The following is a 17,101-nucleotide window of genomic DNA, read 5'->3' as shown; positions in this document are numbered from 1 at the left end:
CGTATCATGCGTAGAATGAATTATCGATCAATTGTCTGTGAAAACGATGCGTTGTGAATTTTAAATATTACAATGAATTCACCTCGCATACATACGTATATATATATATATATATATATATATACACATACGACGTATTTATTATTATACGTAGATGGCATTGTTAAAAAATATTTTCGAATGACTTTTCCCCGTTTACGACGATACTAAAACATAAATCGTTTAAGCGTGTACGTGTGAGTGAGCACGAGTAAACATACCTGCGACATTTTATTACGGTAATGGTATTTTGCGGTTAAATGATCAAAAACGATGTTCAAATGTTACTGCTAACGTTTTCAATATGTTAATTAATATTAAACCACTCGCGTGTCGATTTCGAAGTCGAGTGATCAAAAACACGAATAAAATGTATATATATATATATATGTGTGTGTGTGTGTGTACACACATATGTGATAGAAGCTTTTCGTATATCTAACGGTAAAGCAGCTCGTTAAATTTCTCGTAAAATTCTCGTAGGAATTGTACGACATTATGAGAATATTACTCGTGAGACAAAGCAAAAAAGGGAGAGAGAAAAATGGTTATCACAATGAGTCATTGCGACGATTTTCTAATGACCGATGACGTCACTGAGATTTTCAGTATATCATACGTCAGGTGTCAACGGGGTATCAGAAACGATAAATAGTAGATAGTTTTTTCCGTTTTTTACAGGCTCCTCGAGGTCTCCTTGATGAATGAAAGAAATGATTTAATAATTGATACGATTTAATCCTAATAAAATAATACTACTTTCGTCATTTTTATTTTCTCTTTTCTTTTTCTTTTAATCGTCGAATCGATAATCGTTTCGTCATCGACGTAAATTTAACGTCGACGAAGCAACGCTTTAATATAGATAACTTCAATTCATGATAAATGAAAATTAGATATACTTGGGGTCATACCACTTTAGCCAATTCGCCCTAGGATATATTAGCTCGGTTGGAGATCATTAACGATCATCGTTTTCCCCCTCGTGAAAATCCATTCATTGAGAACCTTGATCAATAATCGCACTCTAAGGATCTTTCTTTCGTGAGCACTCGAAACACTTTTGACGTTACATCTCTATATGGTGTATTAATGAATTGATACATCCATATATGTTATTACATCGACGCAACTAAATCGCTTAGATATACATTTATATACAACAAAGATATATACATATATGTATATGATGAAAGGAAGAAAAAAATATACAAATCATTTTAATTAAAAATTTCAATTATTTATCCCTAGGATCGATATCCAATTGAAGCGATAACACAACAGATTGGAATAATCTTACGTGTATATACGTAAAGAGATAAAGAATAATGAGATTATACGAGACGGATATACAAGCCTCTTAAAAAGAAAATTACGATAACATTAGGCTTCATGAATCGTCGAGTTAGTAGCATTAGAACATTGAGGGAGCTTCTAGCATTTGTTAAAGGGATATTTTTATTTCTACTTTCATGAAAGAATCGATCGGACCGATATAAGAGAAATGCACGCGAACATGTTGGATTTTCTACGTTTTTTTGCACACGAGTCACTCGAGCACGATCGAATACGATTAAATTCGATATAAGAGATAAAGAGAGAGAGAGAGAGAGAGAGAGAGAGAGAGAGAGAGTAATAGTGAGGCCATGAATTAGAGAGAAGAGAGAGCGTTTTCTACGTCATGATAGAAACGAAAGCGAGGTTCGCGGGCACGTGGAACTCAGAATGTATATCTGTTTGATATACTTACGTATGTATATATCTCAACGAAGGTCTCACTATCTCTATCTCACTTTTCTTCGTCTCTCCCTCTCGACACTCTGAACTGTGTGCAATACGCGATTCGCTCAAGGAACATGCGGGAGGTGCGTGGACAAAGCGAGGTCAGCTCACGCACGTGCACGTTGTGCGTGCCTCTCGTGTAGTAATATGTATAGTTCAGTACGGTACAACAGAGACCAATGGCGTAACGCCTTAATTGATCGAACAAGACTACCTTCCAGTCGTTAAAACGATTTTACGCTTTTTTCTTTTTTCTATTTTTTTTCTCTTTTCTTTTCCTTTTTTCTTTTTTTCTCTCTTCCTCCTGCAATCCGAACTACAATCCATATTTTTTCTGTATTCCCATTGTTTGCACGCACAATATTATCTTTTTTTAATGATCGATATTACGCGATCTTTCTAAGATAGTTACTTGATCCTTTTTTAATATATTGTTACGATTAACATCTATTCAAATGATATCTATGGATTAGACTTAATCGAGTAGATTAATTTTAATTGAAATTGATTTTTATTTTGTTAATTTTTAAAAGCCAATACTCGATTGAGTAGTTCATTGAGTACTTACACAGTTATTCTTCTTTGTTGAAGAAGTAAAATGTTGTATAAGTATGTATGTATGTTAATTAAACATTCATTTTTTCATTTAAACTATTACAACAAGATTTTTTCATCTCTTTTTGGATTAGATCCATTCTAAAATTTGGCGAGTTTTATGATTTAATCCTCTCTCCGAAACGATATACTTCTTTATTCCGTTAGGTTCGAAAACGTCTAACGGTTACCTTTCCAGCGATCTCACCACAATGAATATAAAACCGTCACGTTTAAATAATTCCAAAGTCGATATATCGTGAAATCGAAACATGAAATATCTAATAGTTTGATTTCGCGATCCGTTATTTACATTCTCCCCTTACGCCTATGTGGTAAAGGCATTAGGAATCGACGTTCTATACACGCTCGCGTTCGCATACATACATATATACTTACGGTACATACATACATACATTCATATACACATACACACACACACACACACTCAGAAGAACTTGGGTTATCGGCCGTTCCTTTTATCATTCTTTTTTATATAATTTCGACGACATTCTAAGGATGATTTCCATGGTAGTGAATTTATTGCAGGCGGATAAATAATACCGATAATAAATTGCATCGCGTTACACGCAACATGTTTTTATTATTGTTATTACTGTTATTATTATTATTGTTATTATTATTATTATTATTATTTTTTTTTTTTTTTTTTTTTTTTTTTTTTTTTTATTATGGAATAATTCTCCAGATGTAACAATAATTTTACGTTTACGAATGAAATTTGATAAAGGCTAATGTAATCAACTTTAAACGATCTTTCTTTTGATCGTGACTAAACTCGATTTGAAACTGACATTAGAATCAATTTTATCGTAGAAGATTTGATTAAATTGTACTTTTTATCTCGCTATCTTTCTTTTTCTCTGTCTCTGACCCTGCATGTTCAAAGACGTCCTTGACATTCGGCTTTGAAACGTGATTTTCTTTGTCATGACTTTTGACGAGATAAAAGGAGACAGACGATGAATCTTGTCAATCGATGTGTACCGTGATAAGAGGAAGAACTGTTCGTCGTCGTGATGTTCGATCTTAAAAATTTGAGAGACGTTTAAAAGAACTCCCAAATACATACATATCTAAATATATATATAGCCTATTCGTTTATCTGTCAAGATGAAGTGTATGTTACGCGATAAAGTTAAATAATTGAGAAACATGGAAATAAAAAAAAAAGAAATTAGATAAAGCATGTGGTCGTTAATCAACGAATCATTCTCAAGGAAAAGCATACTATTACGAATTGCAGAATGTCGATCTCACAGAAGAGAAATAGAAGGCCTAGAGAAGAGTTTATATATTCAATATGTTCGTGGGTATGTGTGTGTATTTTTGGATCGAAAGACGGATCTGAGAATAGAGCAGACTTACCGGGATACGTAAGACCAGAGAAAACTCTTCTTCTATGTTCTATGATATTATTACGTTTGCATTTAGTAAATTATAAATCGTAACGAGCTCGTGACTACTTCTTTCTTTTTTTTCTCTTTTAATATAAATAGACTTTTCTCGTTGTTTTGACAAATGAACCTTTGACAAATGAACAAGATTAATAATACAAGAGATTTTATTTTTAAATGGAAAATATGGGTGTAGGTATAAATGGCATGGTAAATAATGTGAAAACTCTGTGAAAAAATAAGAAATCTTTGGAGTACAGTAGACAACGATTTTCAACGATAATAAATCAAAGGAGTTTCCGATAACGTGCAGATGTTGAATTACTTGCTTGATCTCCCTCCCTTCCTCTCTCTCTCTCTCTCTCTCTCTCTCTCTCTCTTTTATTCTTCTTTTGAAAGACTAGCTATCTACGTGCACTGTTATAATTATTGCACCTCGCCAATAACGAATTAATGTCACCGTTTGTCCTCAAGCATTATACTCATCGACTAAAATTAGAATATATTTTTCCTTTCATCACATAGCATTATCTCTCGTCGAGCAACATATTGTAGCGATTAAAAGATAATAGCTTTCGAGGTATTTTTCATCTTTCTTTCTCTTCTCTCTCTCTCTCTCTCTCAATTCACTTTTTTTTTATCCGCGAGTGACTTTCAGATAACGCAATACTTACGCGTTTCTTCGAGATTTTAAGCTGTCGATAATAAACATTTGATCATTAATGTGTACATACATTTATACGTATATAAATACATATACGCGTAGACGTCAAATGCGAAAAAGCATAGAGTTGGGCTGACAAAAGACATCTGGTTGAAAATTAATTTTTTTTTTTTTATACTTAAATGCTGTTAATTATCATATTCATTCATCGAATGAAATGTTTTGAAATATATGCAAATCAATTGAAAATCTTATTCAATATTGTTTCGTTAAATTCATTGTTGTTTAATTTAGTCAGTTTTATTTATGATTTTATATCACACTGTTCACTTTTAATAGACGTAGACCGGATCATTTTAAATAATGAATTTTTTTGTAGTCAAGAGTAACGCAAAGTGTGAAGAAATTGATTGTATAAAACAAAAAAGATATCTCTTTCCTTCTACATTTGTTACGTTTCATTAATTCGTTCTTCTTTGTTTTCTTTTTCTTTTCTTTTTTTTTTTTTTGTCAAGTACATCCTCCTGTAGCAAGTTTCTTGTTACGCATTTATAATTACGAGTAAACGTGTTACGTTTAAGACGAAAAGGAAATTAGAAACGAAACAAACGCCTTTGGAAATCGATTCAATTGTGATTTCCTCTGTTCGAAACTTAAGCGATGTTTGTCAATGCACGCGCGCGCGCATCTAATCAAAGCTGTTGCAATTAAGTCTACGTTTCGTCATGCGAAACGCGAGACTTTATCTTTCAACCTTGATTTTTTTCCTTTCGTCTTGATCGTGCACGGATCAATGAGCGAACGCAACGGATCAGTCATGATACAAGTTTATTGAATCACTGCTCTTGCAAATCAACAATTGTCAGTGGACCATTCGGTCCTATTCGCGTTTTATGTTTCGTTATTTTTATTCCCGTTTTGTTTCTTTTTTTTTCTCAATTATCAATTTGTTTATTTGTCATTTTTTTCTTCTATCTCTTTTTTTACTTCATCTCAAAGTACCAAAATTTTCTTTTTAATTATACTCGCCACCGTCGCCTTTTACACGATAATGATGATAATGACCTTGTTGGTGATAGTGGTAATTAATAATCATAATAATCAATAATAATGGTAATAATTAATCGTAATAATGGTAATATACAATAATAACGAGATATACTAACTGCGATAATAGTCAGAGTCATAACAAGTAAAATATACATATGCTTTTAATGTGTGTCTGTGTATGTATATATATTATATTTTATATAAATATAATTATATATATATATACATATATATATATATAAATAGATATATATATATACATAGATATATATAGATATATATAAAGATTTGATATAGCAAGTAAATAGCCAAATCAATTTTCTTCATATTCAATCGAGATAAACCTATACATGTACATACAATAGTAAAATTTCATTTGATTCATGATATGGCTCTTTTGTAACGAAACTGAGTAACGATATAACGACTACAATGGTTCTGGTTTCTTTGTTTCTCTTGAATTTCTCTCTCTCTCTCTCTCACACACACACACACACGCTATATGCACGCATCATACGCATTCTCATTGATAAAAATTGTATAGCTGTTGTTTCTGGTATTATTAGCTATATATATATATGTATATATATATATATGTCATAATACAAGATTCGGCACAAGATGAGTGATGTTTGTGCTAGTATGTGGTGTGTACGTAAATTTATATACACATATATATATATATATATTTACGAATATGTATATGTGTGTATGCATGAATGCGGCTTGTAAGGAAAAACAGAAAATCCTTCAAATCGTATTCCAATTATCGATACACACGCCTTTCATTAAGTAATCTTATTTTCACAAACATACACACGCACATGTGTTAACTCCTTTTTTCTATTTTTCTTTCAGCATCCCTATCAATACTCGTGTTCCCAGATACATTTTTTTCTTTTTTTATTTTTTTTTTTGTTTTTTTTTTTGTTTTTTTGTTAGATTAACAAATTCGAAGAGTCATTCGAGCTCGACGCATTCGGGAAAAAAGAAAAACAAGATCTTATTTTCTTCATGTTTCCTTTTTTCCTTTCTTATTCTCACCTATATCTTTTTTTTTTTTCATTTAAAAAATGACAACTTCATTAGCGCTTACATTAAAAGCTATACCATCGAAAATATTCTATTATGTTTTACGAATTGAAATTCCCTTAACTCCAAAACGTTCCGTTTTACGTGCTCGTCTTGGTAAAACGAGATAATTCTCGCGAAATTATACTAATCTTGAGATTACTATCGAATATCTATTCATTTTTTGTATTGTTATATGTTCAGCATTGTTTATTTTCTCTCACGTTCTCTCTCTCTCTCCTTCTCTCTTATGTTTCTTCATTTTGTGTTTCCTCTTTTTTTTAAGAAAGTCGACGAAAATGTATTGTGTGTCGTCCAATGTAGATCTTATCAACATATTAGCACATATTAAATTCTTCTTTCTATGTATATAGGATGCTCGTTAGATTCGTCGAAGGCTCCAACAAAGATTTTCCTTAAGACACTTCGTGGAAAGATCGATAGATCGATAAAAGTACGAGCACGATTGAACGGATACGGTATACATTTTATTTTTTTTCCTTCCTTCGTTTTTATTTACAAATGTATCTTTAAATATTTCAGCTATGCTCGAGGCTGGAAAAATGCAATCGCTCGAGAACGGGAAGGAGGAATTTCCGTAATCGACATTTTCGAATAATTTCGAATGTCGCACAAAAGAGAGACAACATTACTGTCCTTCATTTTCTCTTATATAATATCACTGTGAGAGCATGGAGCATCTTTTGAAGTAACTCGAGTATATTTATCATTGATTACAAAAAATTACGGTGCGTAAATTATTTTTATTTTTATTCTTTAATATAGAGAGAACTCGATAATTCTTCTTTCATTTCTCTTTCTTTATTTTTTTCTTTTTTCTTTTTCTATCGAGATCATCAATTCGACTTGAATACTCAAGTACAATTCTCAAACGCTCCGCACGATAACAAATTAATCCTATTTTGAATTTGACTATCTGAATATCCGCCGGACATGTCTATGAGATATTAATCACGAAACCTATCTGAGCTCGACTATCTATCAGCTTAGCAATTAATAACATCTCTTTTTCTCTCTTTTCCTTTTTTATATTCCTCTCGTTTCTCGTTACGTCTGAGATGTAAATAATCAGATACGCGTATCGTCGAGCTACAAATTCTATTTATATTTTTAACGCTATTTCGCCTAGTAAGTTTCGCGTTTTGAAAAGATTTACGTACGTTCAATTTACGTTGGACGATCGCACCGGTCTATAATTGTGCGTTTTATCAGGAAAAAGAAGCTGAATAATATTTCTCTTTCTCTCTTTCTTTTCATCTTTTCTCTTGCTTTCTTTTTCTTCTTCTTTCACCAGTTTCGCCAACGATATAACGGCACAAATTATGCGAGCCCTTCGTGAAATCAGCATCGCTTCTATATACCACGTCCACGAATCTTATCAATGCATTCGAGCCGTAGATCAATCCATTAAGAATTAGCTCGATGCCACGAAAAAAGTTACAAATAGCTCGTGACGATTCGGAGCGTGTGTTCTCTTCTTCGTTCTCTTCTTTTTCTATTTTTACAAAAAATTTTCTAAACTCGTGAAAACGCGTCTCGGCTAAATTTTAACGCGTCTCGCTAAATTATCTATTATATATTCTCCAATTACACATTCTCCAATCGTGTCGTATACGACCGACCGTTTATCTAGCAAAGCTACGCGATAGAAAAAACATGTTCGTATTTACGTCCTTTTTTAAAAAAGATATGACGCCTTTTGAAAGCTCTTCACAGTTCGATCGTCTTCGTTTTTACCTCAAAAACTCTGAACATTTTGCTGTAAAAATATTTTTCATTGTTAGACCTCGCTCTTGATAATAGTAGTGATAATAATAATAATAATAATCCTTTCCTTTATCCCTCATAAAAATTACTCTGCAAAATTTAATTCCATGTACCCGACAAAATTCTTCTTATTCGATAAAATCTTTTCTGCTAACATCCAAAATCACTGGCATAGTTTCATTCTCTTTTCTTTTCTTTTGTTTTCTTTTTTTTTTTTTTTTCTTTTCTTTTCATCGATCGATGAAACATTTTTTTTTTTTTTTTTTCTTTTTTTTTTTTTTGTTAAATATAGGAACGTCTATTTCGTTCTTCCTTAAAATGAATTCTATCGTTCTCATCGATTCATTGTATGTTTCAAAATTGATACGTACGCATACATACATACATACAGAAGATCGCACCGAGATTTAATTCTAGCCAATAATTCTCGCCTTCAAGTCGATCGTTTGATAAGGAAAACAAAAAAGAAAAGACGACGATGAATATATAATAATTAATTTAACGAAAGAGGAATTCGTGTGCGCATAATCATTCGGCCGCGTTAATTCGGCTTAACTATAAACAAGACTCGAGCTACTCTTACAATTAGAAGTAGTAGTTGTAGTAAATATTAAGTAATTGTAGTAGTAGTCTTATTAAAATATCGGTGTAAAAATAGGTATGATAAAGGGTCGTCGACGACCCATTTTCTAAATCAAATCGATTATTTCCTTTTAGTCGTGATGCGCGCCTGTTAAATTATAATATACTTTTTTTTCTCTCTATTATTTCTCCTTTCACCATTTTTTCTTTTTTTTATACATACACGCATATATATATATATATATACATATATATATACATATATACGTATATATATATATATGTATATATATATATATATATATATATATATTCAATCAATGTTTCGCTTGAAATCTGGACCTCGTCTTCAAAATTTCCATCGGGTTTAAAAATAATAATCCCGAAATTGTTTCTCTTATCGTTATTTATCTTCGTTTCTGTAAAATTGTTTTTTCTCTTTTTTCATATTTTTTTTTTGTTTGAAACCATCTAGACGACAATCTTATATAACGCAAAATCATCCATTAATTTGTTGCTTATATTTCTTTTTTTTGTGTGTTTTTCCTTCCTTTCGCCGTTTGAAGCAGGTCCCACAATGGAACTTTTTCACAAAACCGTTCCTCTTCAAGGACACGAATATGGGATTCTCCTTCCTCGTTCCCTTTCTCTTCTTCTCTCTCTCTCCCTCTCTCGCTTCTGTCTTTCCGTTTCTCTTTCTCGGTCGTTCGAAAAAGCCGTTTTCAACGGTCAGGTGTGTGGCATCATACCTTACCATCCTTTCTTGATATTTCCTTTCTCTCGAGAAATTTATGCCACGTTTGACGACCCAGGGCGTCTCGAGACACCCTGAGGTCTCAGGTCACGTCTACCACGAGTCCGTGAACCCGATCATTGGCTGGCTGCTACGTCAGCAACTTGAAGAACATCAGGGCTAAGGATATGTTGATGAAGAGCACCAGCATTACCAGCTGTTGCCGGGAGAACCAGTCCTGCAAAATGTATAATGTCAAGTGAATTTGATTGATCATCTTGTAAGTTTCTTTTTTTTTTATTTTTAACTATTTCATTATCATTTGGATTATCGAAATCAAAATTTCCTCGGCGTTATTATTAATAATATTAATGAAATTATACGATGCGATATGATATTGTTATATGAATTCTATTCTCTGAATATCGGGAGTAATGTTTCTAACGTTTCTATACGAACAGCTCGTTATTATATCTCGATAAACAAAGAGGCATAAGCAGGCCTTGGTTTCGATATGGCAAGGATATTCCTTCTACCAACTACGACACTCTTTATGACTCATTGCTTTTCAGACGCAACGTGTAATACATATATATGTATATATAATAAGTACATGTAAAGCAACGTTATTTAATGAAATGGTTCGGTACTTTGCGTTAATGCAGTATATTGCAGTATATTGGAGGAGTCAACGAACGCGAAGATAAACGTAATAAACATACACGTAAACGTATCTGTATACGCATACGCATACGTATGGCCTTGTAATATTTATTTCGTCCTTAAACGAATCGTGGATGATTCGTGACACATCATTGTTTATACGTAAAGTTATCTCGCCGCTTAAACATTATATGTACAAAAGTACGCTCGGTTTTTTATCTATCTCAATTACGCCAGACGAAATGTTCTTTTTTTTTATCGTCGCTTAATTACTTTCCGTTTTATTCTGTCTTATCCAAAAAAACATTCGGATATTGCGCGCAATACAATTTCTTTTTCTTTCTATGCGAGTAAAATGTATGTATAATTAATTATTATTACCATTGTTACATTCATGGATAAAAATGAGGTCGTCATTGTCCCGAAAGAATTCGCACGGTCGAGCCTATATTTACACTAGCTCGAACGAGTTCGACGATAGCCTTGTAGTCTATATGCCTATAGATCTACGTGAGTCTCGTTAAATGCTATACTAATAAAAACACTTGGAAGTGACGACGAACGAAGTAAACATCCTGTAGTCAATGCAATCGAATTTAACGAACGGATGTACTTTGATATTTGATTTTTTTTTTTACTTCGTAACGTGTTCTTTCCCGATCAAAAATATTTTAGGTTGAACTATTGGAAACAAAAAATAATTAATAAGGTCAACATTAAAGTCAACGTTTTTGAGATTATTCGATATTAATTAGGAAATTTTCAGAAAAATAGAATCGATCGATTTGACTTCGGAAGAATTTAAAGTACCTACTCATTCCTGATCTGATACTAGAATTATTCTTGAGACTTGGCAACAAGATTGAATCAGGTTACGTGAATAACTGACGTTAATTGACAAATTACATCCTTCGACAGGTCTTTCACGTATATACTTACTTTTACCGATTCGGAATCGAAACATAAAACATTCGAGAAATCGAATTAATGTTACTCTTCCTTTCACAATCTTGCATCATTTCCATTCTAGAGTTTTAAGCATGATATTGCTGTTACTACTTTTTTTTTCTCTCTCTCTCTTTCTTTTACGTTTTTAATGTTTCTTTATCCTATTCTATGATTGAAATATAGCTAGAACGCTAGAAAAACATTCTTCGTGCAACTGACACGTTTAAATTGATGATCATTTTTTATTATGCATATATATATATATGTACATATATAATTTCTCATTATGTTTGTTTTTATGTACTCGTCATTCTCTTACGCCATTTCCGTTTATATCGGGCCACGGTTAGCGATTTCAGTAAAATAACGTTTTCATCTTTTCCTCTCTCACTTTCTCTCCCTACCTCTCTGTGTTCTAAGTAGTTCGTGACCTTTCAATTGTTTACAAAACTATTCGAAATGTGATAATTTAGATAAGAAACGATTTTCTATATCTCAAAGTCGATTTTACGGTTAACTAAACTTGCTTGTCCTCCTTGAATGTTCTAAATTGTCACGTTCTTATGTTTTGTGACGTTTAGTACGAATATGTTTACACTGACAAGTATTAATATACATAAGCATTATATGTCGGTATAATTAATATTAAGTATTATGCATACATTGATATAGGTTATGTTGATTTGTCATATATTGGTATACGATATTGTGCCCCTCTCGGAATTATGCATCTTGCGAATTATAAAAAAAGTGAATTAACATTTGGTTTTAATAAGAATCAATGCTCATAATGATGCATTTTAATCTTCTTCTTCTTCTTCTCAATTTTCTCCAAGATTTTGGTATAATGAGAAATTCCAGAAGAATTATGCCTTTGCTTTTGGAGTTTTATCATTTCTAATAAATATGTACGGTGTTAGATTTAAGTATGTTAGACTTAAATTCAAAGTTGCAACTATTATAAGATGCAACTGTCGAGATTATGTATAAGAAATTTGAAGTAAATCCAATAATATTTGTTCATAGAATCCATGAAACATTCGTTTCAAGAATTTATTGAAACAGAGTCATAAATGTATTCGAACGTCTAGAGATCAAGCTCTCAAAGAATATTTTTGTATAGAAACTGGAAACATTGATAGATTTAGTTGAAGTAATGATATCTCGTAATAAATTTCGTTCTTCATTGTGAATAACGTTAGTTTATATAGTGATATAATGAGTTCCCAAAAAATCGGAGTTTCCAAAAAATTGGAAACGCAGATATGCGAGGGAGAGTTAATATTAAAATTGCATAAAGTTTGAAAATCATAAGCAAATTGCCAAATTATTACGAAAATTTGTATCTACAATGCATTATATTATTAAAAAATTAAAAAAATGAAGAAACAATTGTGAATAAATACCGTATAGATTAACCGAAGAAATGAACTAGTAGAGAAGAGAGAATTATTATACGCGAAATAAAAAAAGATCGAAATACTTTGCCTACAAAACTCACTGAAATGGATTTCTAACAACTATTAAAAAGGATATTCATCCCGAATTGTATGTCGCAGGATTTTACCATGATTTTCGTTGTGTAGAATTTCAGAACAGAAAGCATTCATTAACAAGACGAATCAAGTTAATCGTTTAAAATTTCCGAAAGAGTACATAAATAAAGATAATGCTTCCCGTGATAAAGTTATTCTTTCTGACAAAGGCAAATTTAATATATTTGGATTTGATGAATGTTATTATGTTTGGAGGAAGCCCAAATCAGAAATGAAGGTTAAAGATGTACGCAAAACATAGCGATGGTTCCGTAACGTTGTGGGAGTTTATAGCCGTAAACGATATAGGAAATCTTGTTTCTATCGATGGCATTTTAAATAAATATAAATATTTTAATATTTTAGAAAACAATGTAAAAGAAAGTGCTACGAAATTAGGATTGCTGAAAATTTTTTATTTGCAGTAAGACAATGATCCCAAGCGTTATTATAAAAGAATGGTTATTGTACAATGGATCGTATGTATTATACTCCCATAAAGGGCTCAGACATTAATCCCATCGAACATTCGTGAACCGCAATCGATTAAACATTAAAAATTAAATTTCATATACATAACCTCAATAATTTTGTGTTTTATAGTAGTTGCAATATTACTTTTAGAAATTAAGTCTAACATGGATATTTTTAATATTTATAATTGTAACAGCGAGTGTTTGAATGTTTTCGTGAGTCATTGAGTCAATGTAAGTCTTTGCGTGTCTGTTAATTTGAAGTATTTTACCGAGAAGTAAAAAATCTTTGGAATATTTCTAAAAGATACATAAAATATATTTTATTTTCTCGAGATCTTGAGAAAGGAATTTTCCTGTACCTTTGACAAACGGGAATATTCTGGGGATCCCAAAAAAGAAAAGAAAGGAAAGAAAGGGAAGGGAAAAATTGAAGATACTTACTTTGACCTGAGGACTGACCAGGTAGAGAAGAGGATTGGCCCTGAGCCTTTCGCTCTCGTCGATCTGCCTACGGATTTCTTCTCTCCTCATACTACTTAGAACACTAACTTCTTCCCTCGATAATGGTGTTGTTGCTGTTAATTGAATACCTTGGGCCACATCCGGCAGTGACTTTTTTCGTTGAAGGGTCATTGCTGCGACCGGCATCGCCTGTTGGAAAGGAAAAGAAAAACGGAAAAAAAAGAGAGAGAGGTGAAGCTCGTATACAGGAATATTATAATTTTAATACTATTATGCCTAACGATCTGGCAGAATTATTGATTGAAGAGTCGTAGAAAACATTTTACTTTCCGCTTTTGTGTGTGTGTGCGTGCGTGTGTGTGTGTGTGTGTGTGTGTATCCTTTTTTAATTGTTTATTTACGTTACGAATGAGAAGGTAGATCTCTAGAAACGAAGACACTTAAATGTGTTAGAAAAGAAGAACACTTGAGGATGTTAAAAAGAGGTCGTCTGGAACAATTCCAGAATTCAAAGTTGGCCTCATAAACGTAACATTGGGCTGGGCAAGGTCGAGTACTCCGAGCCCGGCTAAAATCATCAATCCATTGACCTTCGAAACGGATTCCTCTTATTGACTGAGAATCGCCGAACCGTCCAAAAATGTTGATCGATACGAGAATATGTTCACCTTTCTAGAGTGGATGACTCATTTCAATTATATATAAAAAGAAAAGAGAAAATAAAAAAAAAACCAAAATGAAGATAAACATTGTTCTTTAAAATTGAAATCGTTCAATGATGCCTATCTTCTTTCCTTCGTCGTGAATTTAATGCTGCCATTGACGTTTCGCTCAAGAAATAATCGCGAATTTTAATCAGTATACAAAAATGAAAGAAAATAGATGAGAAAGAAGATGAAGATTAATAATAAGAAAATGTCGAGCCGGTAGACGAAGGGATACGATCCTTTTCGTACCTCGACAGGGGGCGCGACGATCCAGGACTCGGACGCTCTCCTGGCCATTAAAGCCGGGCTGCAAAGAAGCGCCTCCTCCTCCTCGTCGGGCTCGGACCAAAACATTTTTTTTCCCCTTCTCTTTGCAAAGTTCTCAAAATCAAGCTTCACAGGTATAGAGCTTCACAACGTGAATAACTTTCTTTCTTTTCTTTTTTTACTTCTCTCTCTCTCTCTCTCTCTCTCTCTCTCTCTATCCTTTTCTTCTTTTTATTCTTTTATTTCTTCTGTGTCTTTCTTTTATCTTATTATTTACTTATTTTTGATTTCTTTTTGTATTACTGCATCACCAAGATTCTTCTTCGAGGTTCTTCCGAACGATTAATTTTTCTTTTTCCTCTCTCCCTAAATCCGCTCTGTTTTCTCGACTTTCGATTCCAAGTACTCAATTTGTCTATCTACTCTTTGTCTTATCTCATTCAGATACGACGAATCTTTCGTAGCGCGGAATAGACGATTGGAAAATGCGGATCCACGGCCTCCTGGTTGGGAAGCCAGGCCGCAGACTGATCGGCCCTGGCTCAACGGACCGAAATAGAGCGATGCCCCACTATTTTTGCGTCAAAATAACTTCGTCGCGTCGCGACGCGTTCGTTTCGTTTCTTTGCTTCTCTTCGATTGCCAGCTTTTTTCTTTTCTGTTTCTTTTCTTTATCGATATTTAAAAAGACTATTCCCCCCGTCCCCCACCCCACCCGCCCCTTGAGTTCTGTTCCGTCGAATAACAACTTTTTTTCTTTTCTTTATTATTCGATATTTGGAATATTATCTGGCAACTTTCGAATTCGTCAAATTCATCATATACGACGTTTCCTGCTTTGCTCAGAAAATTTTCATACTCACGAGGATCCTTCGTTAGATTTAACGATCTCGTACGCATTATATTTCGTTAATTTTGTGAATTTACGTATCGTTAACGTATCTTCATTTATACGAGTCGCAATTATAGTAGTTATTAATTAATAGAACGATTCCCAAGTTCGAGCTCGTTAAAACGCAGCGAACATTAAAAATACTTCTTCGAGGATCGACGTTTATTTATCAGCCGGGAATATCGGAAATATCCAACCTTTACTCGCGTTTTTATAAAATTTACAACTTCCTCGGGTGTCGCGATTCCCATCGGAAATACCATCGGAAATACCATCGGTACTGCGAAGGATGTAAAAACGAAACTGCAATTCGCATCGGCTGATTCACGCTTTTGGCACGCAAATAAAGTCATAACGATTTTCGTGATTCATTAAGTCGTACCTTTCGAGCTAAAATGAGAAATAATAAGAAGAAGGATGAGAAGAAGAAGAAGAAGAAGAAGAAGAAGAAGAAGAAGAAGAAGAAGAAGAAGAAGAAATGTTTACATCGTCTTTAACGTATTTTTCATGGCCAGATTCATTCGACTTTGCGAGACTATTGTCATTTTTTTCCCTTTTTCTTTCTCTTTATCACCAAACGGTAAATTACGATTTCGTTGCCATTGAAAGTGCAACGGCGCGGGTGCTAATTAGCTTAATTAATCTACAGTGCTTTAATCCCATGATATTTTCGCGCTAAACGTAATATACATTAATATTCATAGACTACAAAGTTATTACGATAAATTACTATATGTTATTTTGTAAATTATATTCTCCGGTTTACCTTTCTATCATATTTTCATTGAACGATACCGATTCTCACGCGAGATTAATATACGCGTATACGATTTTATATCTTTCTTGTGGAAATTTTTGTTTGACTTTGAGGTAAGGAAGAGAGAACAAATTTGATAGTCGATATACATTAATTGCGAGAAACATGAGCAGAGACTTATCTCCTTCCGATTGTTCTTTGACTTTCTTGGAACGCAGTCAAGGCTCGATTAACCGATGATACTTTCTTGCGTAAAGTACATTTTGGCACAATCCCTTCTAACAACGATCACGTAACAATGCAGAGCTTTCCAATTCAGAAGCACGTGCGTAAGGTTTACACAAAGATCGGAAATATATAAGCTTTATTATTTTTCAAATAAAAAAACAACCGTCGATTCGATTCTATTCCTTCTCTTAGCCAGGCGGCTTATGCTTATCTTCTCTTATTTGGATCGGAGATTGGATTAAAACGATAACAATCTCGTATTTCTAATGATGTTAGGATTTCAAAGTTTCATGAAATTAAATTCTCGCCGTACGATCGATATACTTTAATCTGTCACTTAATAACAACTGACACATCGTATACATAAATACATTCAATACATCGAGTCAACACTTTGTAACATCGTTGTGAGCATGATGAATAAGATTCTGTGAATTTATCATCT

The 17,101-nt window shown here is 33.0% G+C and overlaps 2 protein-coding genes across 3 annotated transcripts in view; both read right to left on the bottom strand.

The window, feature by feature from the left end:
• Positions 1-9,223, bottom strand: part of LOC124947886 (RB1-inducible coiled-coil protein 1) — a 53,488-nt gene extending 44,265 nt beyond the window's left edge. For both annotated transcript variants that reach the window (XM_047490630.1, XM_047490633.1), the window contains exon 1: positions 2-9,223. The gene's annotated coding sequence lies outside the window, so the exon portion shown is untranslated. The remainder of the gene's footprint in view (position 1) is intronic.
• A 94-nt stretch (positions 9,224-9,317) lies between these two features.
• Positions 9,318-15,443, bottom strand: LOC124947889. The gene is made up of 3 exons (XM_047490639.1): positions 14,762-15,443; positions 13,785-13,994; positions 9,318-9,959 (listed from the first exon to the last, which is right to left on the bottom strand). Exons 1-3 carry the CDS (start codon positions 14,864-14,866, stop codon positions 9,873-9,875), a joined length of 402 nt encoding a protein of 133 aa, XP_047346595.1. The 5' UTR covers positions 14,867-15,443; the 3' UTR covers positions 9,318-9,872.
• Positions 15,444-17,101: the final 1,658 nt, after the last annotated feature.

This window comes from Vespa velutina, chromosome 3 (assembly GCF_912470025.1).
Source record: "Vespa velutina chromosome 3, iVesVel2.1, whole genome shotgun sequence".
Taxonomy (NCBI): Eukaryota; Metazoa; Arthropoda; class Insecta; order Hymenoptera; family Vespidae; genus Vespa; species Vespa velutina.
This window is presented reverse-complemented; position numbering and strand designations above follow the sequence as displayed.